Source organism: Vulpes lagopus, chromosome 6, assembly GCF_018345385.1.
Source record: "Vulpes lagopus strain Blue_001 chromosome 6, ASM1834538v1, whole genome shotgun sequence".
NCBI lineage: Eukaryota > Metazoa > Chordata > Mammalia > Carnivora > Canidae > Vulpes > Vulpes lagopus.
Window position 1 is genome coordinate 34,244,080 of NC_054829.1, and position 26,973 is coordinate 34,271,052.

At 49.3% G+C, this 26,973-nt stretch overlaps 1 protein-coding gene across 2 annotated transcripts in view; it reads left to right on the forward strand.

Moving 5' to 3' along the window:
* The window catches only part of SPTB (spectrin beta, erythrocytic), a 123,098-nt gene that overhangs the window by 71,478 nt on the left and 24,647 nt on the right, over positions 1-26,973 (forward strand). For both annotated transcript variants that reach the window (XM_041757692.1, XM_041757693.1), the window contains exons 3-22: positions 1,087-1,238; positions 2,691-2,864; positions 3,835-3,926; positions 4,325-4,405; positions 4,696-4,811; positions 5,247-5,359; positions 6,361-6,548; positions 8,160-8,277; positions 8,926-9,084; positions 9,820-10,122; positions 10,824-10,974; positions 12,120-12,990; positions 14,083-14,220; positions 18,208-18,964; positions 20,140-20,342; positions 20,454-20,544; positions 21,914-22,060; positions 23,300-23,563; positions 23,940-24,146; positions 24,621-24,710. In XM_041757692.1, coding sequence (XP_041613626.1) covers positions 1,087-1,238; positions 2,691-2,864; positions 3,835-3,926; positions 4,325-4,405; positions 4,696-4,811; positions 5,247-5,359; positions 6,361-6,548; positions 8,160-8,277; positions 8,926-9,084; positions 9,820-10,122; positions 10,824-10,974; positions 12,120-12,990; positions 14,083-14,220; positions 18,208-18,964; positions 20,140-20,342; positions 20,454-20,544; positions 21,914-22,060; positions 23,300-23,563; positions 23,940-24,146; positions 24,621-24,710 — 4,415 coding nt within the window. The remainder of the gene's footprint in view (positions 1-1,086; positions 1,239-2,690; positions 2,865-3,834; positions 3,927-4,324; positions 4,406-4,695; positions 4,812-5,246; positions 5,360-6,360; positions 6,549-8,159; positions 8,278-8,925; positions 9,085-9,819; positions 10,123-10,823; positions 10,975-12,119; positions 12,991-14,082; positions 14,221-18,207; positions 18,965-20,139; positions 20,343-20,453; positions 20,545-21,913; positions 22,061-23,299; positions 23,564-23,939; positions 24,147-24,620; positions 24,711-26,973) is intronic.

Sequence of the window (26,973 nt, forward strand, 5' to 3'; positions counted from 1 at the left end):
CAGCATCTGGTTCAAACCTCCCAGCCCTAACTGGACAGGTTACCAGCATTATTTTATAGAGGTGCAAAGAGGTACCTCTTCTGAACTGGTACAACATGGGTAAGAAAACTGGTTGGGCTGATGCTGATTTAGGGTGGGGGTGTCATGTCAGCTTCTCAGGTCCGAAGATGGAGAAACCCCTACCTGCTGTTCTGGTGGTGAGAGATTCAGCATGGATAGTCCCCAGCTCAAGCCTCCTTTATCCCTCACCTTGTATGGATCTCACATTCCATTTGCCTTGCTCATCATTCTTCTCTGCCCTACCAGGAGCCCCTCAAGGAGTTTGTTTTACTTTTATATATTATCAGGCCTAGCATAAGCCTGCCAACAACAGGAGCTGAATAAATGTGCAGTCAACTACAATTCAACTCTGGAACACCAACTGTATACCAGGCTCTAGGCCTAGGGGATGTAGAATTAAACTAGACAGATAGACTTCGCTGGGCTCAAGATACCTACAGCCTTGCAGGAGAGATAGGCTTTCAACTCATATGAATGTGAAGTGAGACCTAAATAAGAAATGCATATGCAGGGGTCAGGGCACACACAGGAAGGCCTAACCTAGCCAAGGGGTCAGGGTAAGCTTTTTGGAGAAGCACTGACTCCTACAGGACAAATAGGAGTTAGGTAGAAGGGGTGGGGTAGAGTGGATGGGCAAGAGAGACCATTCTAGGCAGAAATAATGTTTGTTGGATAGATAGATGGGTGAACCTTGCATTGGAATCTGAGCTTGCTGGTACAGTGGGACAGAGCTTTCTGCCAGGTACAGGAAATAGGTGGCTGAATTAGAGGCACATAGCCACTGTGTACAGAATGTGGTGGTGGAAGCTATCTCTTCATTGCTCCAGTCATGGAACATGGACTCATGTTGCCCAAAGGCTATACTCTGATCACAAATGTTCCTAGGAAGGGGGTGGAATAGATACTTCAACCCTCTCTGCCAAGGATTGGAGGGGTCCTGGGATTAAGAGAAAACCCTCCATGTCACATGTCACATTGACACTGCCCGTCTTGGCCACCTCACCCAAGACTCTGCTTCTCACTCAGATGAACGGGAAGTTGTTCAGAAGAAGACCTTCACAAAATGGGTGAACTCGAACCTGGCTCGTGTGCCCTGCCGCATCACTGACCTCTACAAGGACCTGCGGGATGGAAGGATGCTCATCAAGCTGCTGGAGGTGCTTTCCGGAGAGATCCTGGTAAAGTCCTTCTCTGCGTTGTGGCCCCTTTCCCTGAATCCCATGGCTGGTGCTATGTCTCCTCTTTAGAAAAGACATCATCTGGGGTATTTCCATTTCTCACTGCCTTTCAAGGTTTCTCCCTGTTCTTTTGGAAGGTTTTGTTACTTCCTGATGTGAGATGTCCGTGTGGCTTACTGAGTTCTCTGACCTCTTACCAGACTTTATTGTTTCTTGGCCATTCCCACCTCTTCATGCTTCTCCCAAAAGCCACACAGAGCTCTTGAGTTCTCCACTTGGGGCCTAGGCATCTGTGTCTGGCCTGCAGCGGACCCTCCCCCCCCCCCCCCCCCCCCCGCCCAGCCTCCTCATGCAGTCTGGAATGGATTCTGTAACCCAGCTGGAGAAATTGCATCCTTCTTGAAACCAAGAGAAAAGCATGGAAGATATTTTCCTATGTGTTCTGTCACTCTTACAAGTGGAAATTTATGTAGGCCCTCTCAGTTGTGACCCACTGTGCAGTAATGTTGCCTCTGAGGGAGAACCAGATTAAGGTTCGAGTTTTGCTTAGTTACTTTTTTTTTTTTTTTTAAGATTTTATTTTTATTTATTCATGACAGACACAGAGAGGGAGTGGAGGCAGAGAGGCAGAGACACAGGCAGAGGGAGAAGCAGGCTCCATGCAGGGAGCCTGACACGGGACTCGATCCCAGGTCTCCAGGATCATACCCCGGGCTGAAGGCGGTGCCAAACCGCTGGGCCATCGGGGCTGCCCTGCTTAGTTACTTCTATTATGACCTTGGTTCTATCAGTCAGGACCTTCTTTTCCTTGTTTCCCCTAAGTATAAGTGATACCTGTACCTGATGAAATACTAAGATCTTCAGGGTTTGAATGAAAATGTACCACATTCTTCTGTTGCTTTTTCAACTCCAGGCTGCTGTGCCTTATCCTGTGTTGAAAGACCACTAGGAAGAGTTACCACTGGGAACCCTTCACATGATGTGGTTCCTCCTTAGTGGTGGCCCCCTTAAGTTCTGACTGGGGCTATTCAGGGGTGGGAAGGGCAGAGGCTGGCTGGTGGGATGGACCCCATTATCAATCACTCAACAGAAAGCCCCTCTTATCACCAACCAGCAGTTCATAGTTCTTAGAACTGTGCCTGGCACATAGTAAGTACTCAGTTAACTATTTGTTGTGTCAGGGCTTTTGAATGTCATTTATTACCCATTCAGACCCAGAAATAGCACTGATGCAGCACAGTTGCAGAGCTGTGGGTGCTCAGGGAAGGGGGAACCTCTGAACTTTGCAGAAAGGATGGGGTTGAAGAGTGTCAAGGAGTGAGCGTGAGAGCTGGAGTTTGGCCAGGAGGGCGGAGGGTGGGTGCTGATGACAGGAGTTGGCCCAGGCTACAGTTACCTCTGGGGTAACCATGACATTCCTCCATGCCCACGGAGCCAATACTGTCCCCCCAGCCAAAGCCCACGAAGGGAAAGATGCGCATTCACTGCCTGGAGAATGTAGATAAGGCCCTCCAGTTCCTCAAGGAGCAGAGGGTGCACCTGGAAAACATGGGCTCCCATGACATTGTGGACGGCAACCATCGCCTGGTCCTGGGCCTCATCTGGACCATCATCCTTCGCTTCCAGGTGAGTTCCGGGGGAGCGGGGCAGAGGGAGTACAGGGAGCCTCCCTGGGCCAGGCAGGGCTTAGGAATCTTATAAAATGGTGAATGGAGTGTGAGTGTTCGTGCACATTCTGGGAGGCTCAGAACCTGTAGGAGGAAGGAAGAAGTAACCATCCTTTGCAGTGATGGCTCACAGATGCAGAGTGAGTTCAGACAGCAGTCTAGTCTTTTCAGGGAGAAGATAGAAATTAGAAGCTGAGATGATGTCCGGCTGGGGGATCTGCTTTTGTCCATTTCCCACAACATGTCAACATGTGTCACTTTTTTTTTTTTTTAAGATAGTTCGATTCAGAAGTTGCCAAAACAGTATAGAAGATCTATATCACGGTTTTCAATCAGAAACCTTTCCCTTCCCACCCTGAAATTCAAGGTCCGTTACTTATAAGGAAATTTAGAAAGTGTGAGGGAAGGAAAGCAGGGCCTTCCAGCTGCTGGCTTGGGGATAGGAAGAATCTAGTCCCAAGGGCAGGGAGGAAGAAGATAGCACACAACTTGCAGACCAAAGAGCTCATCCAGGGGGTCTCGGGTGCATACAGTAAACAGTGGTAACAGCAGAATTGAGGAGAATGAAAAGGCAAGAGGAGCTTCTAATCAAAATCCAATACCTTCAGTATTCCTGTTGTCCCTTGCAGGGCATTGTTCTTCAGAGGAGGATTTGGGGCATCTTGTTTCTTGTCAGTATCCCATGAGTCATCGAGCTAGAGCTGTCTCCTCTGACATGAGGAGGCTGTCCCTGTCTTAATGCAGTGAACTAAGGCGGGGGAACAGGCCACTGGGACCCAGGACCTTAAACCATGGTGTTGCTGCAGGGCTGGCAGTGCAGACAGGTGGCTAAGAAGGAAGAGAGAGGGAGGAAGCTTCCCAGGGAGAGCAGAAAGGCATGGAGCCAGATGCACATCTAATTCCCCCCTCTCTTGTTCCCACACCCCTAGATTCAGGACATTATTGTGCAAACTCAGGAGGGTCGTGAGACGCGCTCGGCCAAGGATGCGTTGCTGTTGTGGTGTCAGATGAAGACAGCAGGGTATGCCCTAGGAACCAGTTAATGACTACATTCCCCACTACCCTCTTGCTTTCCCCCAAGTACTGCCATAGCCAAGAGACACGCACACCATCACCCAGAACACTAGCCGCTTTGGCCTAACTGATACAGAATCTATCCTGACATGATTATTGGAGGCCTGGAATTCAGGATTCCTTTCTAGAGTTGCCTGGCTCAGACTGTGGTGTCGGTGGGTGTGAGTCTCTTGGGCCCACCTTATGGAGGAGTCTCTTCATGTGACTTAGCTGCTGTCTGTGATTGAAGGGGGCTCGAGAAGGGACAGATCTGTTTCTCTCCAGTGCCTTGATCCCTCAGTTCATACACTTTTGGGAACTCCAGAATAATCTTTTCTTAGGTCTTAATGTTTCTCTTGGGTGCAGCTACCCCCAGGTCAATGTCACCAACTTCACCTCAAGCTGGAAGGATGGCCTGGCCTTTAACGCCCTGATACACAAGCACCGGTAAGGGGGAGGAGAGGGCCGAGGATAGGATCCCTGCGCTGTTTGGATACATTGCGGACAACGCCTGGTCCTTCCTCTCATCCTCAGCCTCCCTGCCTCCTGGAAATTCCAGGCATGCCCTCTGCCCCTTCCCCACATTCTGGTGCTCACAGCTGCCCTTCCCCTGCTTCTGTCTCCTCCTTTCACTTCTCCCCAGCTGTCTGTCCAGTGTCTGCTTCATGCCGGGGCTGCCCTGTAGGTGGGGGATGCCGTGGCCGCCGCCTCTTAGCCATCTGGCCTTGTGCCCCCAGGCCTGACCTGATTGACTTCGACAAGCTGAAGGACTCCAATGCACGACACAACCTAGAGCATGCATTTGACGTGGCTGAACGTCAGCTAGGCATCATCCCACTTCTCGACCCTGAAGGTGAGCTGCACCTGCCCAGCCCTTTGCTGCTGTGACGGGAGGTAGTGTTCATACTGAAGGGAGCCCCAGACTGACAGGGCACCTCGAGGGGCGTAGGCCCTGTGCCCAGCGGGCCGCGGACACAGCGAGGGGCCAGTGGCTAGGCCAGCACTCTGCTCTGGGCCTGCTCTTCAGATCCAAGGCAGCTCCTGACACTCTCCTGGCCCAACCAGTGGCCCATTTGTAGTCTTTCGATCTTTCTTTCTCTCCCTTCACCTCATTTATGGTCCTAATATGGATTTCATCCTCTCGCTAAAATCACAAACACTCATTCTCACCCTTGGGTTGTCACTTGATGCCTGGAGCTGAATTTCATGGTGGAGGAACAGGGAGATAAACCCTCTGACATCTCTAGCTTCCATATGGGTCCTGAGCACACACCCTATCCCCTTGCAGATGTCTTCACGGAAAATCCTGATGAGAAATCCATTATTACCTATGTGGTGGCATTTTACCACTACTTCTCCAAAATGAAGGTGCTGGCGGTGGAGGGCAAGCGCGTCGGCAAGGTACAGAGCTTTCACAGCCAGTGTCACCTTGTTTCCCTGTTTGCCATGCTGAGATGCTCCTTTTCCATCCTAAGAGCTGTGTATCTGGGTCCCTGCTGCAGTGGGGACTATAGATCACTCCCTACCAACTTCTCTGAAGCCAGGCTCTGCTGAGGTATGGCTCCCAACTTCAATTCCAAAGCAAGTTGATAGTCTGTCCTGAAAAATGTCCTAGCCTGCGCCTCTGAGCACATCTTCCACATCTCATGAACATTTCCATGGTACACGATGGGCTTTTATATGTTGGTTTATTATGGTTCTGGGCCTCTTAGCTTCTGTGGTATATCAGGAACCCATTATACTATACAGACCTTCATGCCAAATTCCTTTCTCCCCTGCTGGTCCACTGCTCCCCAAGGGTAGAGACTATTTCTCAATTGTATTTGTATGCCTGGTGTTCAGCAAAGATGGTGTCTAGAAGCCCTGGATTCCTAATAATGCATTTAAAAATAAACAAGATTTTGGCCTTTCTAGTGGCTGATGCCCTGGCATAGCAAGCTTACCAGTCAGTCTTTTATAGAGTTAGGGGAAGGGTGGAGCTGCCCCTGAACCCTAGCAGAGCCAGCTTCCTACTAATGTTGCCAGTCCACTTCCAGTCCAACTCCTCCTGCCTTGGCAATGTTTTTGAGCTCAGGGAACAAACCCAACATGGAACACTCCAGGGCTGGAGAGGAGGGCCACCTTAATTGTGGCCCCCCTGGTGGCCTCTATTGGTATCATTACTCTTCTGATAAGAATAAGTAATAAGGGCACTTGGGTGGCTGAGTCAGTTAAGCATCTGCCTTCAGCTCAGGTCACAATCCCAGGGTTCTGCGATTGAGCCCTTCATCAGGCTCCTTGCTCAGTGGGGAGCCTGCTTCTTCCTCTGCCTCTGCCTGCAGCTCCCCCTGCTTATGCTCTCTCTCTGTCAAATAAATTAATAAAACATTTTTTTAAAAATGAGTAATAAAGTGATTCCCTAGGTCATTGACCATGCCATTGAGACCGAGAAGATGATTGAAAAATACAGCGGGCTGGCCTCAGACCTGCTCACCTGGATTGAGCAGACCATCGTTGTCCTGAACAGCCGCAAGTTTGCCAACTCCCTGACGGGCGTCCAACAACAACTACAGGCTTTCAGCACCTACCGCACTGTGGAGAAGCCACCCAAGTAAGGGCCTTGGCTCTGGGAAGATGGGCATTCAGTCTAAGAAACTGATTGCTAAAGGTAGAGCCCTGGGCCTTGAGAACTATGTCCAGGAAGTATATCCTAGAGGCTAGAGAGCTTCACATCTGTCATGTATGTCATCCCCACCTTCCTTTCTTGCTCCTAAGTCATCGGGCTCTAGGAAATGGGCATTGATGAGTAACCCTCAACTCATAGCCAAAGAAGGAGAAAGTGCTGGAAAGTTTCTCTCTTCTCTGTAGACTGAGCTGTGCATTTGTTATCTGGTAATGACTTCTATATTCTCAGTCCTGGAGCTCTCTGTGTGGGGTCTTGTTGATCTCAGGTACCTCCTGATTCTCTCCCATCTGTCACTGCTCATCAACAGAGCATTAATCCTGCCTCTTGGGACCTCTGCTTCATCCCAGTATGTTCAGGGTCTGTGCACATGTGCACACACATGCACAGACACACCCATGCATGCCCATGCATGTAGACATTCCCATAGAAACATGCACATGCATACACACAGAGGAGGCATTCCAGCTCACCTGTCATCAGCTTGTCCAGTTCTTCTGAAACAGATTTCTAGTTCACTGATAGTACCCTCTGCCTTGTTCCTTCCCTCCCCTCCCACACTCTTCATTCATGACTCTCAAACAGGGAAAGGTAAGACACAGAGTCTAGAACGTACTATAAACAAGTATCTGGTTTCTGGCCTGACACTAACCCATTTTTAAAGTCCTAAATTTAATACAGATAACCTCCCCTGTGCTTCTCTCAGGCCATGCACCACAGGGATGCTGTCTCTTGGCTAAGTAGATGGCGCTCCCGGGCCACAGCTCTCTTTAAATGACTGTGAGGGGTCAGCTCTGTCAGGCTGGTCTTGGAGTGGGGACTTTGTTGACAGCCAATCTTCTACTGCCACATGGAAGATGCAGAAGTGGGTAGATACTTGTGTACATGTGAAAATGTAAAAGTATGCAGTTACCTTGAGCTTAGACCCCAGGTTCCAGATATTCACCATGCTGCCAGTTCTCACCTGCACCTGCTATCCTCCTGGAGCCCAGCCTTTCCTCTCCCCTCAGAAGCATCTGGCCTTTAGGACTTGTCCAGAGGGCTGGCTCAGTAGTACTCAGTTGGAAGTTGCTTTCAATACAATATGTTCTTATGTGGATAATGCTACTTCTAAGGCTTCGTGGGCTCACTCAATAAGAAACTGACTAAAGAGCTAGTCAGACATCTTCATTGTCTGCAGAACAGTGAAGTGTTTTTTGGTGTCAGTTGGCAAAACTCTTGGTATCCGCAGGAATTACTAGAATACTCTGGTTAGCCATTCCCCTGTGGAAACAAATGATAAGCAAACATTAGGGTGGCTGTTGTGTTTTTTTCTGGTTTCTATTATAAAGACTTAACCCTTAGTAGATCACTGTTGGTGAGGATGATAGATGTCTTAACAGGTAAGTAAACCTGTATATCTCTTTACTTTTTGTTTTTCAAGGAAAAAATGTTTTTCTATCCAAGCTCCAAGATGCCAGAGTTTCATGTTGGCTTTAGCAAAAAATTTGGCTGTGGGGACCTCGACGCTAATCTCCCTACCTCTGGTTTTCTCAACAGGTTTCAGGAGAAGGGGAACCTGGAAGTCCTGCTTTTTACCATCCAGTCCCGGATGAGAGCCAACAATCAGAAAGTGTATACACCTCATGATGGGAAACTCGTGTCTGACATCAACCGGGTACAGCAGTGTTTTCCATTATGCATTGCCAGCGGGTTGGCTGAGTTTCTGAGAAGGGTGTGGAGAATGGTCACTGGACAGGGCTAAGCCAAGCCACTTTCTATCGTGTTATTAACTACACAGGCTGGCTAGTTAGGGGTACTCTCTGAACCCAGTTCTGAGAGGTTCAACTCTACCCATTGTCCATTAATTCAGCCCCCTGCTCAGATGCCCAGAGTCATTTTTTCGAGCCAGTTTTATAGCTTAGTCTCTATAGCTTCTTGAGTTTCACTGACTATAGAATGAATGTTAACTACTTATAACAGAAGGGAAATGCCTCTGATATTTCAGAGGTTTGGAGGCTTAGCACCACCTGGGCATTCTAACAGAATGAAACCAGCCATTTAGTCAGTGAGAATTTACTGAACACCCACAGAGTACAGGTAACAGTAACTAACATTAGGCCAAGAGTATCTAAGGCAGGTTTAGAGGAGGAGGGGACTGGGAGGTCAGGACCAATGCTCCCCAAATCTTCGGTAACCAAAAGATTCTGAACTTCAGGCTCTGCCTAGATTCCTGAAATCACTCAGTGTTGGGCAAAAGAAGCAGAAGCCCCAAACCCAGGTGTTCCCCCTGCACCCCATGAATTCTCCTCTGTCCCTCACACAGGCCTGGGAAAGCCTGGAGGAGGCCGAGTATCAGCGGGAGCTGGCCCTGAGACATGAACTCATTCGGCAAGAGAAGCTGGAACAACTGGCCCGGCGCTTCGACCGAAAGGCCGCCATGAGAGAGACGTGGCTCAATGAGAACCAGCGCCTTGTGGTTCAGGTAGTGGGAGATGCACTGGCCATGGCGGGGGCAGAAGCGTTCTGGAGACCCCAGCGGTCACCTGAGGCTGGAGACCCAGCTGGCCTCCCAGCGGCAGCAGGATAAGCCTCTCCACGGGCCTTGCAGCCCTGCCCCCATGATTAGGTAGATCCGGATTCACATTTGAGGAAGAACTTTTCATGGACTCTGGCCACTAGGGCCACAGTCATATTTCACTAACTAAAAATTGACCCCACAGCTGATGCCCCGGAAAAGTAGTGGGCTTACCATTAGAGTTTGGACTCAAACGTTGTCCAGGAGGGGGAAAACCAGTGTTCTAATAGAATTGGAGAGTTGTGCATGCACCCCCAATAGCACGGAGCTGAGCCATTTATTTACAGCTGTGGGGCTCTGAGTGAGACGCAGTCCCTTCCTGCCCAGAATTGGGCAGGTCCTTTCAAGAGAGGGTGGTGAGTGCCCGCAGGCCGTGAAAGGGCTCTATGAATAACTTACACGCAGCAAACTTACAAGTATGGCCTGGTGAATAAACTTATGAGCTTCTTTTAAAGGTTCTTGCAAGACATTTAGTCTTTGGAACTTGGCTGTGTAAGACAGGCTGAAAAGACAGCAGAACAAACTTCCTGGGAATGGGTTTTCCCATGGAGCAGTTGTTCTGAAGGGACCTGCCATTTCTCTGTGAAGGGACTAGCCACGGGGAGCCTGACTGGGTTGCCTGCTTTTCTCCCTATGGGGCAGGACAACTTTGGGTATGATCTGGCAGCTGTGGAGGCCGCCAAAAAGAAACACGAGGCCATCGAGACCGACACGGCTGCTTATGAGGAGCGGGTGAAGGCTCTGGAGGACCTGGCCCAGGAGCTGGAAAAGGAGAATTACCACGACCAGAAACGCATCACTGCCCGCAAGGACAACATCCTGCGCCTGTGGAACTATCTACAGGAGCTTCTGAGGACCCGGCGCCAGAGACTCGAGATGACCCTGGCCCTGCAGAAGCTCTTCCAGGACATGCTGCACAGCATTGACTGGATGGATGAGATCAAGGTGGGCCCCAGAGGCTGCCCATCCCCCGCAGCCCCAGGCCTACCTCAGTGCTGGCCCTGCAGTGAGCTATGCTTCCTTAGATGCCTCCCAGCCAAGCACATCCCTGAGCCACAATGGAGAAACAGAGGCAGTACCATGTCTGGCTGCATCCACCTATTGACTGCTTGGCTCCCTCTGCTCCAGACAGGTCACCAGCCCAGGTCCACTGTATTTTGGGTGATCAAGACGTCTTAGGTTCATGGTAGCTCAGGTGCCAACCCACAGGACCTAGAAGTTATAGACATGAATCAGGAGCCTGGAGAATCAGGCTCTGAGTAGTCACAGTTTGAGTCTGGCTAGAATCTAGACCTCCCAGCATAGGGGCAATCAAGAAGTCTGAACCTCCTCTCCCTCCACTGCAGTAGGTCTCACCAAAGATGCACAGTAAGCCGATCATGGAGTTTTCTAAAAATACACATGTCCAGGCTCCAAAACTTGAGACAGATGCAAGAGATCTAGTGTGAGGCTTCAGCTTCTGAAAAACGTTCCATGCATGATTCTGAAAGGCACTTCCAGGAGGAAGTCCTGCTCTATAGCTTCCATGCTGAGTGGCATCCATTTTTTGGCTACATCTGACTCCCAGGCCCAGACATTCCCTCCCCTAGCAGGTATGTGCCTTCACCTCTCCTCGTCCCCTCTACCTGATCTGTCTTCTTTGACAGGCTCACCTCTTGTCTGCCGAGTTCGGGAAACACTTGTTGGAGGTTGAGGACCTGCTACAGAAGCACAAGCTGATGGAAGCTGACATCGCCATCCAAGGGGACAAAGTGAAGGCCATCACCGCAGCCACCCGGCAGTTCGCTGAGGAGAAAGGTGAGGCCACAGATGTCTCCCCAACCTCTGGCTCAGCATTCTGGCACACTGGCTTGGATAAATCTCCTAGCTTTAGAGTTCTGCTTCCTCTATCACCTAATGGTGCAAGGAAGAAGTTTGAAGGATAGCAAAATTCTCCGGAGAACAGGCAGCTGCTTTAGTAATCTATAATTAGGTGTTTATAATCACCAATAACGCTTCATCTGCCTTTCATTCACTCTGCCAGTTCAAGATAGAACAGAGAACAGGGGTTGCTAGCTTTGGTTTGGATTTCTTTATTTTTTTAAAAAATAAAGCTTTATTTGTTTAATCTCTACACCCAATGTGGGGCTCAAACTCATGACCGAGAATCAAGAGTCCCACACTCCTCCACCTGAGCCAACCAACAAGGTGCTCCTCTAGCTCTGGCTCTTAAACACCCTGTTGCCTCTTTGAAGAGTCAACTTGAAATTTGTGTCTGGGCCATTTTATTTATTTTTTAAAGATTTTATTTGTTTATTCATGAGAGACGCAGAGTGAGAAGCAGGCTGCCTCTGGGGAGCCTGATGCGGAACTCGATCCCAGGACCCCGGGGATCATACACGAGCCAAAGACAGACACTCAACCACTGAGCCACCCAGGCACCCCAGGGCTATTTTATTTTATTTTATTTTATTTTATTTTATTTTATTTTATTTTATTCATTTCATTTCATTTTAGATTATTTTATTTTATTTTAGATTACTTATTTGAGAAAGAGATATATCAGGGGGACGGGCAGAAAGAGAGGGAAAGAGGTTTTAAGCAGACTCTGTGCAGAGTGCATAGCCCACCATGGGGCTTAATTTCATGACCCTGAGATCATGATCTGAACCCAAATGACTATGCCACTCAGGTACCCCTGTGTCTGGGCCTTTTAAAAAATAATTTCACATTGTGTGTTTCTACTGAGAGCTGGCCCAATTTACTCATGAAATGTTAGTGGAAATTAATTATGAAGAATCTCGCCTGCCCTCCAAGCAACTGGGCCCCCCTGTATGTAATCCCAAAGCCCCAGTGAGATAGTGGGTTCTAAATCATGTGGTTCTAGCCTGGCAACTGATCTGAAGCTTGCCCACAAACAAAGCCCTTACCTCTTTTGTCTTCCTTTTTTTCATTCCCCCCAGGGTACCAGCCTTGTGACCCCCAGGTTATCCAGGACCGTGTCAGCCACCTGGAACAGTGCTTTGAGGAGCTAAGCAACATGGCAGCTGGGCGGAAGGCCCAGCTGGAGCAGTCTAAGCGGCTCTGGAAGTTCTTCTGGGAGATGGATGAGGCCGAGAGCTGGATCAAGGAGAAAGAGCAGATCTACTCTTCCCTAGACTATGGCAAGGACCTGACAAGCGTGCTCATCCTACAACGTAAGCATAAGGCCTTTGAGGACGAGCTCCGAGGGCTGGACACCCACCTGGGGCAGATCTTCCAGGAGGCAGAGGGCATGGTCGCACGGAAGCAGTTTGGGTACCCACAGATCGAGGTCCGGATCAAGGAGGTGTCTGCCCAGTGGGACCAGCTGAAGGAGCTGGCTGCCTTTCGCAAGAAGAACCTCCAGGATGCTGAGAACTTCTTCCAGTTCCAGGGTGATGCTGACGACCTCAAGGCCTGGCTGCAAGATGCCCACCGGCTGCTCTCAGGAGAAGATGTGGGGCAGGATGAGGGGGCCACACGGGCCCTGGGGAAGAAGCACAAGGACTTCCTGGAGGAACTGGAGGAGAGCCGTGGGGTGATGGAGCATCTAGAACAGCAGGCTCAGGGCTTCCCCCAAGAGTTTCGGGATTCTCCAGATGTGACGAACCGGCTGCAGGCCCTCCAGGAGCTCTACCAGCAGGTGGTGGCCCAGGCAGACCTGCGTCGGCAGAGGCTACAGGATGCCCTGGACCTGTACACGGTGTTTGGGGAGACAGACGCCTGTGAGCTGTGGATGGGCGAGAAGGAGAAGTGGCTAGCCCAGATGCAAATCCCAGACACCCTGGAGGACCTTGAGGTCGCACAGCACAGGTCAGAGCCTGACTTTTTCTTCCTCACCTCCCTGCTGTGCAGCCTGCACTCCAGCTCAGCCTGGTGTGAGAACAGCCTCTAGGTCAGCAAAGCTCCCCTTGAGAGGTGATGGGATGCCCTTTATTGCTGAGGCCAGGCACCCAAGTCAGGTTTTAATCAACCTCTGTGGCTTTGGGTACTTTACCCTATGGGGCCTTCCTTAAACTAAAGCAAAGGAGATCTCTCTAGTCCAGTTAGTGATTTACTTTTCAGCCACAGCAGTCTTTGTCCAAATGAATTGTATACAGAACCCCTGACTTATAACACAGAGGAAATTGGAGCTCTTTGGTTAAGGGGGAGGTGAGTCAGAACCCCACCAGCTCTAGCTTTCTATGGCAGTCCCTAGGCCACAGTACCCCAGAGGACCAGGGACCAGTTTGCAAACCACCGGTCTGCAAGGCCACTCTCCTTACTGTCATTGCTTGAGCGGAGGTGGGGGGAGCGCCCCCCCCCCATCCACGTGGCCCTCCAGCATCTTAAGTATGGAATTAGAGAGTTGAGAAGGATGAGCGGTCATGGCCCAGAGTGTGCACAGGTGGGCTTACGTTGCCAGAGGGACCTGATCTTTTATCCCAGAAGGCTCAGCTTTCCAAACTACACCCATACCCCCAGTAGCTCTCCCTTCTCCTACCCAAGGACAGAGGACCTGGTTGGGTAGGGTAGCCTTCAGGCCAAGGTGTCAAAGCAGTGGAATTAGGGTCCGAGAGCAGCAGCTGTGGCAATTGGAAATATGGCAGGTATTCTCTGTGGTGATTAACAACCCCTACACGCACACTTCTTCTTTCCTCTGTGCCTTTCCATTGAGCCAGTGGCCTATGTAGTAAGCAACCAGCTCTTTACTAGCCTGACCCGAGAAATACTAAACCATGAAATTGGACCCACGAACCAGAAAATAGGGTATGTCAGCATATCTTTTTCCTTTCTGTCCCCTTACCCAGTCCAATGTATTCAGGAAATGGAAGGAGAAAGCAAGAGCCCCACGTTCCAGAGACTGGGCAGTAGGCAAATTGCCCATGCTTCTTCCCCAGTCCTCATCTTCTCTTTCCATATCAGGTTTGACATCCTGGACCAGGAGATGAAGACTTTGATGACACAGATCGATGGTGTGAACCTTGCTGCCAACAGCCTGGTAGACAGCGGCCACCCTCGCAGCGGGGAAGTGAAGCAGTACCAGGACCACCTGAATGCCAGGTGGGGTGTGGGTTGGGCTGGGGGCTGAGGGTGCCTTTGCTTGGCAACTGACACCCCCCTTGGGGTGGGGCCTAAGAGTCAGGACATGTGCCATGTCCCCCTAGAGCTCCTGTCTTTCTAAGCCACGGTGTCCATCTGACTGTGGAGCTGTAGCAATAAGGGGGAAGGCCCTGTGTGGTGAACACAGCTGCGAATGCCGCCCCAGGTCGGGGGAAGGGCGGCGTGTATCCTGTGTGATGGCGGAGACGTTCTGAGTGCACACATAGTTAGAATCAGGCCATATGGTACTCATGCCACATTTCCCCAGACATTCATAGGCATGGAAAATTGCTTTCTGAGAGCTCTTAAGTACTGTCCATAAAAGAAAGCTCCAGCCTGTGCCAAAATGCAGGATCGATAATGAGGCTGGCTTGAATGAAGAAGAGAATTAGCAGGAAGCCTTGAGCAAGCTTTGTGACTGGAACAAAAAACAGGCCCCGAGGAGCTTTTGGAAAGGGGGTGCTTTCGTTTTCAGACCAAGGCATAATTGGTGTGAGTTCCTCAAGGGTCTCTGAGGACAGTACTCGCCATGTTCCTATTTGTTCCCTGGGCCCTGCACACATGGTACCACATATTCACCGCCTCCCCATTGCCCCAGCCCCTTTCCCCACACTTGGGTCTGAATCTTGCTCTGCCTGAAGCAATCTGGGAAGTGGAGTTAGGGAAGACCCTGTTGTGTAGGGGAAAAGAGGGAGGATCAGCACAGTAGAGACTCTGGTGGGGGCCCAGCAGGAGGCAGGAGGGGGATAGGGATACTCCAGAGTCACTAGGACAGGGCTGATTATCTCAGCATCTGAAGATGGAGACTGTAGTTCAGGAGATTCCTCTGTAATCTGAGGCTTATGCAGAGGAGGAAGATGTCTCTTTGTCCTTCTTTAGGGTTGGAGGTAATGGCAGTGTGTGTGTATTTGCATGTGTGCAGGCAGGCATGCGAGTGTGTTTGCATGTGTGAGACAGAAAGACTTGTCAGCAGGTATCTGTTGCCTTAATGAGCTATAGTCAGAGAACGATCTTTACAGATCCCTAAGCCCTCTACTGTCCTGAGTGAAATACATCAAGGCACTTGCCATCCATAGGTGAGAGAACCAAATGCATGAAATGGCAGGATGGTCTTCTAGAGAGTTGAAATGTACCTGAAAAGTCATCTAGTCCAGTCAAATACTCCCAGGCCATTGTGTCTTGGACAGACACTCCCAGGGTGGGGAGCTTGCCCCTTTACCATGCAGCCCATCCCATTTGGAGGCAGCTCCTTTTGGTTAAAAGACTTGCCCTTCTACTGAAGGAAATCTCCCTCCTTGCAATTTGTATACATTGGTTCTGGCCCTGCCCTTCAGAGAGATCAAAACCAATTGACTCCTCGTCCATGCAAGAGCCCTTCAAATATATTTTAAAACCACTGTCCGTTCTTCCCCTTTGCCCACAGTCCTGCCTCCAGGCCTCCACTGTTCTCTCCACCAGCGTGCAAATTCTCCTCCCCAGCCCCTCTTTTAGGCCAGTTTGGGGTCCTCTTTCTCCCTGTGTCCAAGAGGAAAAACTTTCTTTCCCTCCTTTGTACTGGTTTAGAGCTTTACATTCTGCCTTGTATTATAATTACTTTTATCTTGAAGAACGTTCCTACTGTACTATAAGCATCCTCTGTTTGAAATATTCTTTTCCTGCATATCCACATGGCTTACACCTTGACATTATTCAGATCTCAACTTGTATGTCAGCTTACTGGAGAAGCCTTCTAAGATCACCCAGTTGAAAATATCACTGCCTCCTTCCCACCTGTCCCCGCGCCTCTATCTCATCACCTTGCTTAATTTTTTCATTGCATTTGTCACTGCTGGATGAATTATGGATTTATTTTTCTCTGCCCACTCAAATGAGAACAAGCACTTTGCCTTGTTCATTGCTACCTCTCTAGAGCCTAGGACAGTGCCTGGCACAAGGCACATGACAGTTGCATGATAAATGCTTAGTGAATGAGTGAACAGGAACAAAATGGAAATATCTTCTGCCAAGCTTGGCACATGTGAGTCATTCAAACTCTTACTGAATAAGTAATTACCTTCCACCGTGTGCATTCCAGTTGACCAACATTTTCTTCAATAATCTTGGGCCCAGGACCAAACCTGAAGTTCTGACATGGCCTGGCCAGGGCTACTGGAGTGGTGCTGTCAACTTCTTCCACCTGGAAGACCATGCAGCAGGGGGGACCAGACTTCATTCCCAGCCCATCCTCTCTGTGGCCTCTGCTGGTGTCTGCAATGAGGCCACACCAGGAAAAACCAAGAAAATCACCATGGGGCTTCTTGCACAGAGGCACAGCTCTCCAGAACTCAAGGATTTCTCTGTCTAGGAGGGAAGATGTGAAATCTTTGGGCTCTTGCTCTTCTCTCTCTTGGTATTCCCAGTTCTCCCCGGCCTATCTCCCACTTCTCTTTGCAGACCTGTCTAGCAGCTGTTGTCACACCTTAGGAGGACCCACAATGCACTCAATGAGAGTTGGCCTGGGGACAGGCCATTCACCTACATCCTCAGCCTCCTTCCCCAGGTGTTGGGGGTACAGAAAAGAGTGAGCTACTCAGAGCCCCCTCCTTAAATAGATCACTACAGCAGCAGTGCTGGAGAGGTGCTTATTGAGATCCAGCTCAGGTAGCTGCCATGAAACCTTCCCGCATCACCCTTGTTACCCACCCAGTTCCCTTAATCCATTCTGCTTGGTATGTGCTCTAATCATAGCACTTTATACTATAGTTATTTTGTGAGCTTGTCTTAATTTCTCTCTAAGTCATACACTCCATAAGGCAAAGTCTGGCTATGACTATATTCTCCCAAAAGCTAACATAATACTTATACCTTGTGGGTGTTCTGTATAAGGAAAGATGGGCTCAGCAGATGAGCATTCAGCACACTTTTATGTGCTTACATGTTGCTTACATATTACACGTCACTCAGAATGAGTCAACCTGGGGTGCCTGGGTGGCTCAGTCGGTTGAGCATCTGCCTTCAGCTCAGGTTGTGATCCCAGGGTCCTGGGATCAAGTCCCACATTGGGTTCCCTGCCCAGTCAAGCCTCAAGCCTGCTTCCCCCTCTTCCTCTGCCCGAAGCTCCCCCTGCTTGTGCTCTCTGTCTTGTTGTCTCTCTCTCTCTCTCTCTGAAAGACAGAAAGAAAGGGAGGGGGGGGGAGAGAGAGAGAGAGAGAGAAAGCATCAATGTGGATCCCAGGAAACAGTCCCTGTTGGTCTCAGCCCAGGCTGATGCACAGCTCTTTAGATGAGGCTGACTGAGAGCTGCAGACCAGCCTCAGACCCAGGACATGTGCTAGACCTTTGCATGTTTCCCATTTTCATTCAAGCACTGCAGCTGAAGTTTAAGATTATGCTATGCATTTCAGCTATAATCCCAGGTCCCCCCTTCCCCCTTCCTCCTCTTCCTCCTCCTTCATAAGGTCCCTTTTCTTTTAGAGCCTTCATAAGGTCCTCCTTATGGAGCCTCCATAAGGAGCCTCCTCCTTCATAAGGTCCCTTTTCTTTTAGAGACTTTTTAGGCCTTGGGTACTTTGAACATGGTTTCAGCTATTTGTATGGTTCCTCTAGGGCTGCTGGGACCCTATGTTTTTGAGTTGATAAATGTAAACTTTCTCATTATTTTCAGCATTTCAAAAAAAATCTGGGGAAGTTATGCATTTGTCCCAAATTCAACTACATACAGAGCCAAACTAAGAGTCCTTTTCATTCCTTTACTTATGGTTGAAATCACATCTCTGCTAATGGAAAGATTTGATTGGCAGTTTATATCATCTTGGGTAAAATTGAATAAGTGAATTTTACTCGTCACACTTTGTTGGGTAGATGATTTTCAGTGTGCAGGATCTATGGGGAGAGCCTCTGGCGGGAGTCTAGGTAGGGATGCCCCGTGGAAAGTGTTAAGAAAGAGGGTGTCTGTGTCCTCCTTGGCAGGTGGCAAGCATTCCAGACCATAGTATCAGACCGGCGGGGGGCAGTGAACTCAGCCCTCCGGGTGCGTAACTATTGCGTGGACTGTGAAGAGACTAGCAAGTGGATTGAGGACAAGATGCAAGTGGTACAGTCCATAAAGGACCTGGGCCAGGACCTGACGGGCATCATTTCCATCCAACGGAAGCTGTCGGGGCTGGAGCGTGATGTGGCTGCCATCGAAACCCGTGTGGGTGCCCTGGAGCGTGAGTCACAGCAGCTGATGGCATCACACCCTGAGCAGAAAGAGGACATTGGCCAGAGGCAGGCATGTGTGGAGAAGCTGTGGCAGGAACTGCAGGAAGCCCTGAAGGAACAGGAAGCCTCACTGGGTGAAGCCAGCCAACTACAGGCCTTCCTGCAGCATCTGGATAACTTCCAGACCTGGCTGTCCATGGCCCAGAAGGCTGTGGCTTCCGAGGACATGCCTGAGTCCCTCCCAGAGGCCGAGCAGCTTCTACAGCAGCACGTGGCCATCAAAGATGAGATTGACGGGCACCGAGGGGACTACCAGCAGGTCAAGGCATCTGGGGAGAATGTGATCCGTGATCAGACGGACCCAGAGTACCTGCTCCTGGGCCAGAGGCTAGAAGGCCTGGATTCTGGCTGGGATGCCCTGTGCCGGATGTGGGAGAGCCGCAACCACTCCCTCGCCCAGTGCCTCGGCTTCCAGGAGTTCCAGAGAGATGCCAAGCAAGCTGAGGCCATCCTCAGCAATCAGGTAGGGAGAGGCATTCAGGGTTAGGAGGGGGGTTATCTCTTAGGGTAACAGCACTGGTGATCCTATGAATGTCCTCGGAGACTAAATTCTACTTATTCTTTTAATTTAAATTTTAGTTAACATACAGCACAATATTAGTTTCTGGAATAGAATTCAGTGATTCATCACTTACATACAACTCCCAGTGCTCATCACAAGTGCCCTCCATAATCCCCATCCCCCATCTAGCCCATCCCCCACCCACCTCCTTCCATTGGCCCTCAGTTTGTTCTCTATCATTAAGAGTCTCTTATGGCTGGTTTCTCCTTTTTTTTTCTTTTCCCCTTTCCTGTACGTTCATTTGTTTTCCTCCTTAAAAATTCTACATATGAGTAAGGTCATATAGTATTTGTCTTTTTCTGACTCACTTATCTGACTTAGCATAATACCCTCTAGCTCCATCCACATTATTGCAAATGGCTAGATTTCATTCTTTTTGATGGCTGAGTAATATCCCATTGTGCATATACACCACATCATCTTTATCCATTCATTAATCAATGGACACTTGGGCTCTCTCCATAGTTTGGCTATTGTTGATAATGCTGCTATAAACATTGGGGTGCATGTCCCCCTTCACATCTGTATTTTTGTATCCTTTGGGTAAATACCTAGTAGTACAAATGCTGGCTATAATTTTGACTTTTTGAGGAACTGTTAAAGTGTTCTCCAGAGTGGCTGCACCAGTTTGCATTCCCACCAGTAGTACAAGAGGGCTCCCCTTTCTCTGCATCCTCAAATTCTACATTTTGGGGAATCTCTCCAGCACTAGTTGGGGGAAAATCCTCTCTGTTCCTTATCATGTGCCTTTTCCAGTCCTGTTTCCTAAACTATGCCTTGTTCTTGGATCAGTTACAGGCTGGAGATATGAATTTTCCTGAGTAGTTACCCTTCCATGTGGCTTTAGGCACACTGTACATTGGGTGCCCCTGGGGTGAGAGTGGGGGTGCAAGGCCTAAAGTGCCTCTTCCTTGCACAACCCCAGGGGGCACCATTCATGCTGTACTGTAGCCTAGATAGCTACACATGGTGCTTCTGCTTGGTAAGTGCCCTCACTGCCTTCTCTCTCTTTTTTTTTTTTTCTCACTGCCTTCTCAACTTGTCTTCATGTCTTGTCTGGAAACTTGCTTCAATAGGAATATACTCTGGCTCACGTGGAGCTCCCAGACTCCCTAGAGGCTGCAGAAGCTGGAATCCGGAAGTTTGAGGATTTCTTGGTGTCTATGGAGAACAACGAAGATAAGGTCTTGAGTCCTGTGGACTCTGGAAACAAGCTGGTAGCTGATGAAAACCTCTACTCAGACAAGATCCTGGAAAAGGTGCAGCTGATTGAGGACAGGTACTCTCCACCCCCAGGGTCATGGGGCCAGAGCCAGGTAAGGCTGGTGGTGTTATGCAAGGTCCCCAAGCTTAGCACTGTTGTGGCTATGGTTTCCGGCTTCCCTTCTAGGCACAGGAAAAACAAAGAGAAGGCTTCAGAGGCTTCGGTCATTCTAAAAGACAACTTGGAGCTCCAGAACTTCCTCCAGAACTGCCAGGAGGTGAGACTCTAGGAAGGCAGACCACTTTGCAGGAGATTCCCTTCTAGGAGCAAAGTGCCCTAGAGGTAGAAAGTCCATAGGAGGTAGAAAGGGGAGGCACCTGGCTGGCTCAGTCAGAGGAGCATGTAGCTCTTGATCTTGGGGTCATGGGTTTGAGCCTCAAGTTGGGTGTAGAGATTACTAAAATAAATAAACTAAAAAGAAGAAGAAGAAGAAAAAGAAGAAGAAAGCCCATAGGGATCCTTTCTAAGTTGGGAGTCTGGAATTTCATGAGGGGAACTCTGGGTATTTGATAGCTTAGGTCATCCTCTAGAATTTTTGATTCTATAATTTTTCCCCAAAATCTACAAATTTTAATTTGCCTAGTCTAGGGCAGGGTTTCTCAAAGAGTGGCCTAAGGGCTCTCTATATTAAAGTCACCTTGGACCCTGGTCAAGGCTGGCTTCAAGGGCATTCCACCTGTACCTTCATATAGGGCCTGTGCTCAGAAGGGCACCATGCTTGGTTTAATGCTCTGTGGTTGCCATCTTGAAATTCTTAATAATTTTGAGCATTTCCATTTTGTAAATTATGGATCCAGTCTTGGCCCTTGTTAAATGTAAAGTCCTGCCCCACTCAGGCCCAGAGGAATCAGAGTCTTAAAAAGTAGAGAAGAGTATTTTCAACAAGCCTCCTGGTTGGAGAGCTGGCTGAGAAGGTTCTTGCTCAGCCTAGGATGAGCTGTGCAAGGAAGATTTTTAACCTGCACTCCTGAGTCTCTTCATGAGCGGTACTTCTGTGTGGAATGGTGCTTTCTCTGGCTTCTCTCTCCCATCCTCATACCCCTTTCCTCTCGGCCCAAACAACTTTGTTCTCATCTACCTCTACCCTTGTCACCAACCAGGCTTGGGATGTTGCCAGGATATCTTGGAAACGCTGGATGCTCATCACAGTTCTTCCCTCATTGTTAATTATAGGATCTGCCCCTTAGCTTCTTCCTCAGATAACATTTTCTCTCTGTTTATTAATTATTTCTCATCCTACTGCCAAAGGGTGGATTTATCTATCCATTCAGTAAACAATCACTGAATTCCTACAGTAGGCCAGGCCCTGTCCTAGGTCCTGGAAATATGGGGAGAAGCATATATACCCTTGTGTCACACTGCATACGCTCTACTAGGGAAGACACTCAGGTGCTCGTATTTTAGCTCTGAGACAACACAGGTTAAGTTGCTGTCCAGGAGTTCGGGACCTAGAGTTTTGGAAAGTAGTACTCTGCTGTATTCATACTTCCCCTCCTTGGCCTTTTTCTGCAGCCGAGATGGGCAGCAGGTCCTGCCTGAGCCCCTGGCCAAAGAGATGCACTCAAACTCCCTCTTTCTGTCCACAGCTCACTCTCTGGATCAATGACAAGCTGCTAACATCTCAGGATGTCTCCTATGATGACGCGAGAAACCTGCAAAACAAGTGGGCAAAACACCAGGCTTTTATGGCAGACCTGGCTTCCCACCAAGGGTGGCTAGATAGCATTGATGCAGTAAGTAAAGCAAGTGGTAAGTGGTGCGGGCTCTCTGCTCAGATATGCTTACCTGAATGGGGATTCACACAGGGCATAGACACCATCTGAAGCTTGCTGGACAGTATAGAATCTGGAAGTGAAAAACTCCTCTAAATAGTAGTCAACCCTTCTGACTTCCTGGTACATCCAGTATTGTTAGGCCTGGCTGGATTCGGTGCCTCCTCTGGGTCACCTGAGTCTGGAGACAGTCCAGGACACTGAGGTACTGAGTTAGTGCCTCAGCGTCTAGTTCCAGGACACCAGTTATCACTGTTTGCCTTCTATCATCCTCCTCAGGGCCCCAGCACTGTCCTGACCAAGGGTGAGGAATATGTGAGATGAGCAGAGTGATCCAGGGGACCATTGGCCTTCATCATTTGGATGGGCAAAATCATCAGGGAGTGGTCATTTCCCACCCCTCATAGACAGGAAACCAAGGGTCCCCCTTATAACAGGCTTGTTCAAGGGCCCAAGTCAAAATGTAGCTGGTGTTAGATCTGGGAATCAATTCCCTTTGCTCTTCCCTGCTGTGGCTGTCCAGGAAGAAGTAGGCATCGGGTCCACATGAGGCAGTATCCATAGTGTTTGAAGATGTAGGCTCTGAGCCAGACTGTTTGACTCTTCAATCTCCCTTTGCCTCAGTTTCTTCATCTGAAAAATGAGGATGTAACAGTACGTACCCAAGGGAATAGTGAACATTAAAGCACTTAGAATAGTACTTGGCATTTATTGGGCATCCAGGAAATATTGTTATTAGCAACATATATTTCTAGGCCCAAGTCATATCCTACTGTACCCACCCAAAAGGGTACATTTATGCAGGTGAAAACTGGATAGGACAAACCCAGTAACTAAAAGATATCACCAAAAGCTACTGCACAGCCTCTGAGAAGACAACTGAAAGGGTAGAGTCCTTTCCATGTTGGTTGTACCTGGATGGATCTTAAATCTTTTTTTTTTTTATTATTAAAAAATAATTTAGCATCACTTGATCCTGGTCTGCAACAACTCCCCATACTCCAATCTCCCTGAGTCCTTTGCCCCAGACACACCCCTCCCTGTCACATCTTCTGCAAATAACTCTGGGGGTGCAGTCTTTCAGTTGAGCCTCACCTGAGTTCTAGGCAGATTCTTTGACTCCCCAATCTCCCCTCAGTTAACAGCAGGGCTGTTCCAAGACTGCCCAGCCTCAGATGATGAGCCTGCTTCTCCACACAGGAAGGAAAGCAGCTGATGGAAGAGAAGGCCCAGTATGCAGCCCGGGTGTCCCAGAGGCTGGAAGACTTGCACCGGCTCTGGGATGAGCTTCAGGCCGCCACACAGGAGAGGGCCCAGCACCTCTCAGCTGCCAGGAGCTCCTACCTGCGCTCACAGACCCATGCAGACCTCAGCAAGTGGATCAGTGCTATGGAGGACCAGCTGCGGTCTGATGACCCAGGCAAGGACCTGACCAGTGTCAACCGGATGTTGGCTAAGCTGAAGGCACGTGAGTGGGTTGTAGACTGGGAATGTTGGAATAGGAGATATTGGGGAACAAATCTGAAACCTGAAAGTAATTACTCCTTCTGTTCCTCTTAGCTGGGCTTGAGCCAAAATGTCTCCTGGTTCAAAACCCATCTTCTGCTCCTTTGCAGTGGGTAACACAGGGATCCTGGGATTTAAATTAAAAAAAAAAAAAAAAACATGCACGAGAAGTATAGGATAGGCACTTGTGGATTAGGAAGGATGAGTGGGGGCATCCAGGGAGACTTCCTGGGGGAGACTGGGCCTTTAAGGATGGATAGGATACAGATGATGAAGAGGACGTGGGCTGCCCAGGTGCCAAAGCTGTTACCGACACTGTTCCCTTGTGTTCCAGCGTGTGGAAGACCAAGTGAATGTGCGGAAGGAGGAGCTGGGGGAGCTGTTTGCCCAGGTGCCCTCGATGGGAGAGGAGGCGGGAGACACAGACATGAGCATCGAGAAGCGGTTCCTGGACCTCCTGGAGCCCCTGGAGAGGAGGAAGAAGCAGCTGGAGTCATCCCGAGCCAAGCTGCAGATCAGCAGGGACTTAGAGGATGAGACCGTGAGTTGGCCACAGACCTCACTCCCAGAGGCTGAGCCAGCAGCTGCCATCGGGATAACTGGCTGCCTCCCAGGGCAATTCTTAGCAGATGTCTGGTCCTCTCACCTTGTGACCTCAGAGCCATTGTGATGATTACGTTAAATATGAAAGAAAAACCAGTTGTTGTTGTTGTTGTTTTTAAGCCAGTGCTTTTTGAATGATAACTTGGTCATGGACTTTGGGATAGAGACACTTTGGGTTCAGGATCCAGCTATGTTACCTTCCCCCTGTATGACCAGAAGCAAGTTACTTGGAACCTCAGTTCAAAATGTCTAAGTGTCCCCATCTGTAAAATGGGGACAAAACCCTGATGGGGCCTTGGGAAGAACCAGGGAGACACAGCAGGAGAGAGCTCTATCTGACCCAGGGTGGTGAATGCTCAGGGAAAGGGTGGCCAAGATTGTCATCAGCTATCCTGCCTTCTGATTTCTACAGCTCTGGGTGGAAGAGAGGCTGCCTCTGGCCCAGTCAGCCAACTATGGCACAAATCTACAAACCGTGCAGCTGTTAATGAAGAAGAATCAGGTGAGTCCTTCTTCACTTGGTAAGTACCCCCACCTGTCCCTGCCCTGCCCATGCCCTGCCCATGCCCTGCCCAGGGCAGAATGCCCAGCCCAGCCCTGACCTGTAGAAGGCCAGCAACAGCCAATTATTGTTCTTGTTGGTAGCTATAGGGCCCCCAGATCCATAAAAAGAGCAGCTTAGGTGACGGCAGAGAGAATTCTGGGAAGTACATGGCAGGGCCAGTGCTGGTAAGGGATTGTCCAGATGCTTTGGGTTTAGAGCCATTCAGAACCATCAGAGCATAGATGAGTGAGTACAGGACCCAGAGGCCCTAGCCTGGGATTTAATGTTCTTTATAACTTCTGTATCCCATGGCCTCCTGGAAAGGAAGCCCAGAGCTCCTGGTTTCTTTCCCAGTACTGATCTGCCCCTCTTCCAGGACTGAGCCTGGCCTGTTAGGTATCCTCAGGGCAAGTAGGTTCCATTTCTTTTGCCACATGAGGATACTCATGGGGCTCAAACCCCATTAGGAAGCCACTAAACTCGGTCCCTGAGCCATTGGAGTAATACCATTTGCTGTTCTGCTCTTTCTTAAGCCTAATGGGTAATTTCTGTGGTCCTGATCAAACCAGAAATGAGCAGATACTATACTTCCTCCTGTATCAGGACTATGAATATCCTCTTATATCTTCTACGAAGGCCAGTTGTATGGACTTATGGTGCCTCTGTGTCCAGCCAGGGGCTGGCCACAGACCCTGCTCTTGAGTTGAAAGTCACTCCTCCTGCCTGATCTACCTTCTGGGTCAGGAAGTGGGGGCAGCCACAGCTGAGAGCAACGAGAGCCTGGGAACATATCCCAGAGAAAAGCAGTGTGTCCCAGAATGCCAGTCAATATTGAGCTCCTTGGGGAAGAAAGGTCAGGGCAGACAGTACTTCCTCAAAATAACAGCATCTGACATCTGCTCACAGCGCCCAGAAACTGTGCGAGGATCTGATTTACATTTGAAGAGGTGTCTGAAAAGCTCCCTCGAACCCTTTGCTTCCAGTTGATATGACCTAGTCACAAAGGCTCCAGTGGGCACAGGCAGGGTCTTGGGCTAGAAGGTAATGGGTAGGTGTTCAATTCACACCACAACCTCCAGTTAAAGGTAGAAAACAGTATACTTGGGGCCTCAGGTTCCTCAACTGTAAAATGAGCCAACATCTGTCCTTCCGACCCCCAAGACTTTGATTCTGTCTGGCCTCAGTGTCATTGCCTAAAAGACTCTCAACTATCCTGGATGAAGATTGCTATTTCAGGAAAAGGGCAAGACAAATATGGATGGGATTTCCCTCACCAAGAAGGGGAAGATAGTCTCTTGGGAGAGCATGGCTGGCCTAGTAAAGATAACTCTAGGCTAGACTGGCTACAGCTTAAGTCTCATTTTATCATTCCCTTTACTGTGGTGGTTCTCAAACTTCAGTATGCACCAGGCTCACCCAGAGGGCTTGTTAAAACACAGTTGACAAGGCTCCATCTCAGGTCTACTAAATCAGACTTTGGGAGTAGAGCCTGATAATTTGCATATCTATCAAGATCCTAGGTGACTCTGATGCTGTTGGTCTGGGATCCCACTTTGAGAACCACTACTCTAAAGGTTATCCATTGCAACTAGAACAAATCCTGCATGGTACCACATGAATGGTTCTCAACTCCAGCTGTGCATTAGAATTACCTAATTCCCTAATTGGGGGAACTTTTAAACCTATAAATGCTCAGTTCTTAACCTCAGATCAATTACTTAAGACCCCTGAGGATAGGGCCCTATGTATGTTTTCCCATATTATTCAACATGCAACCAGGGTTGAGAACCTCTGTCCCACCTGATCTGGCTCCTGTCTTCCTCTAAAGCTCACTTCTCATCACTTTGACCCTCCGTCATAGTATTCTAGCTTTCCTGGCCCTCTCTCTGGCCTGTAGATAGTCTTGCCTTGCTCCACCCCAGGGACTTTACACTTGCTCTTCCCTCTTGCTGGCAACACTCCTCCCCCAAATCTTTGTGTGGTTACCTCTTCCTCACCACTCATGCCTCACTCAATGCCATCTCCTCAGAGAGCCCCTTTCTGACTTCCCCAGCTCAAGGAACCACCAGCACACCTCGGCAGACATTCTCGATCTCGTTGGGGTATTTTTCTCATAGCACCCAATATCCACATTTATTCACTAATTTACATGCTTGCCATCTGCTCCCTCTCCAACAGTGTAAGCTTTATGAAGGCAGGGGTCTTGTTGATCTTGTCCCTT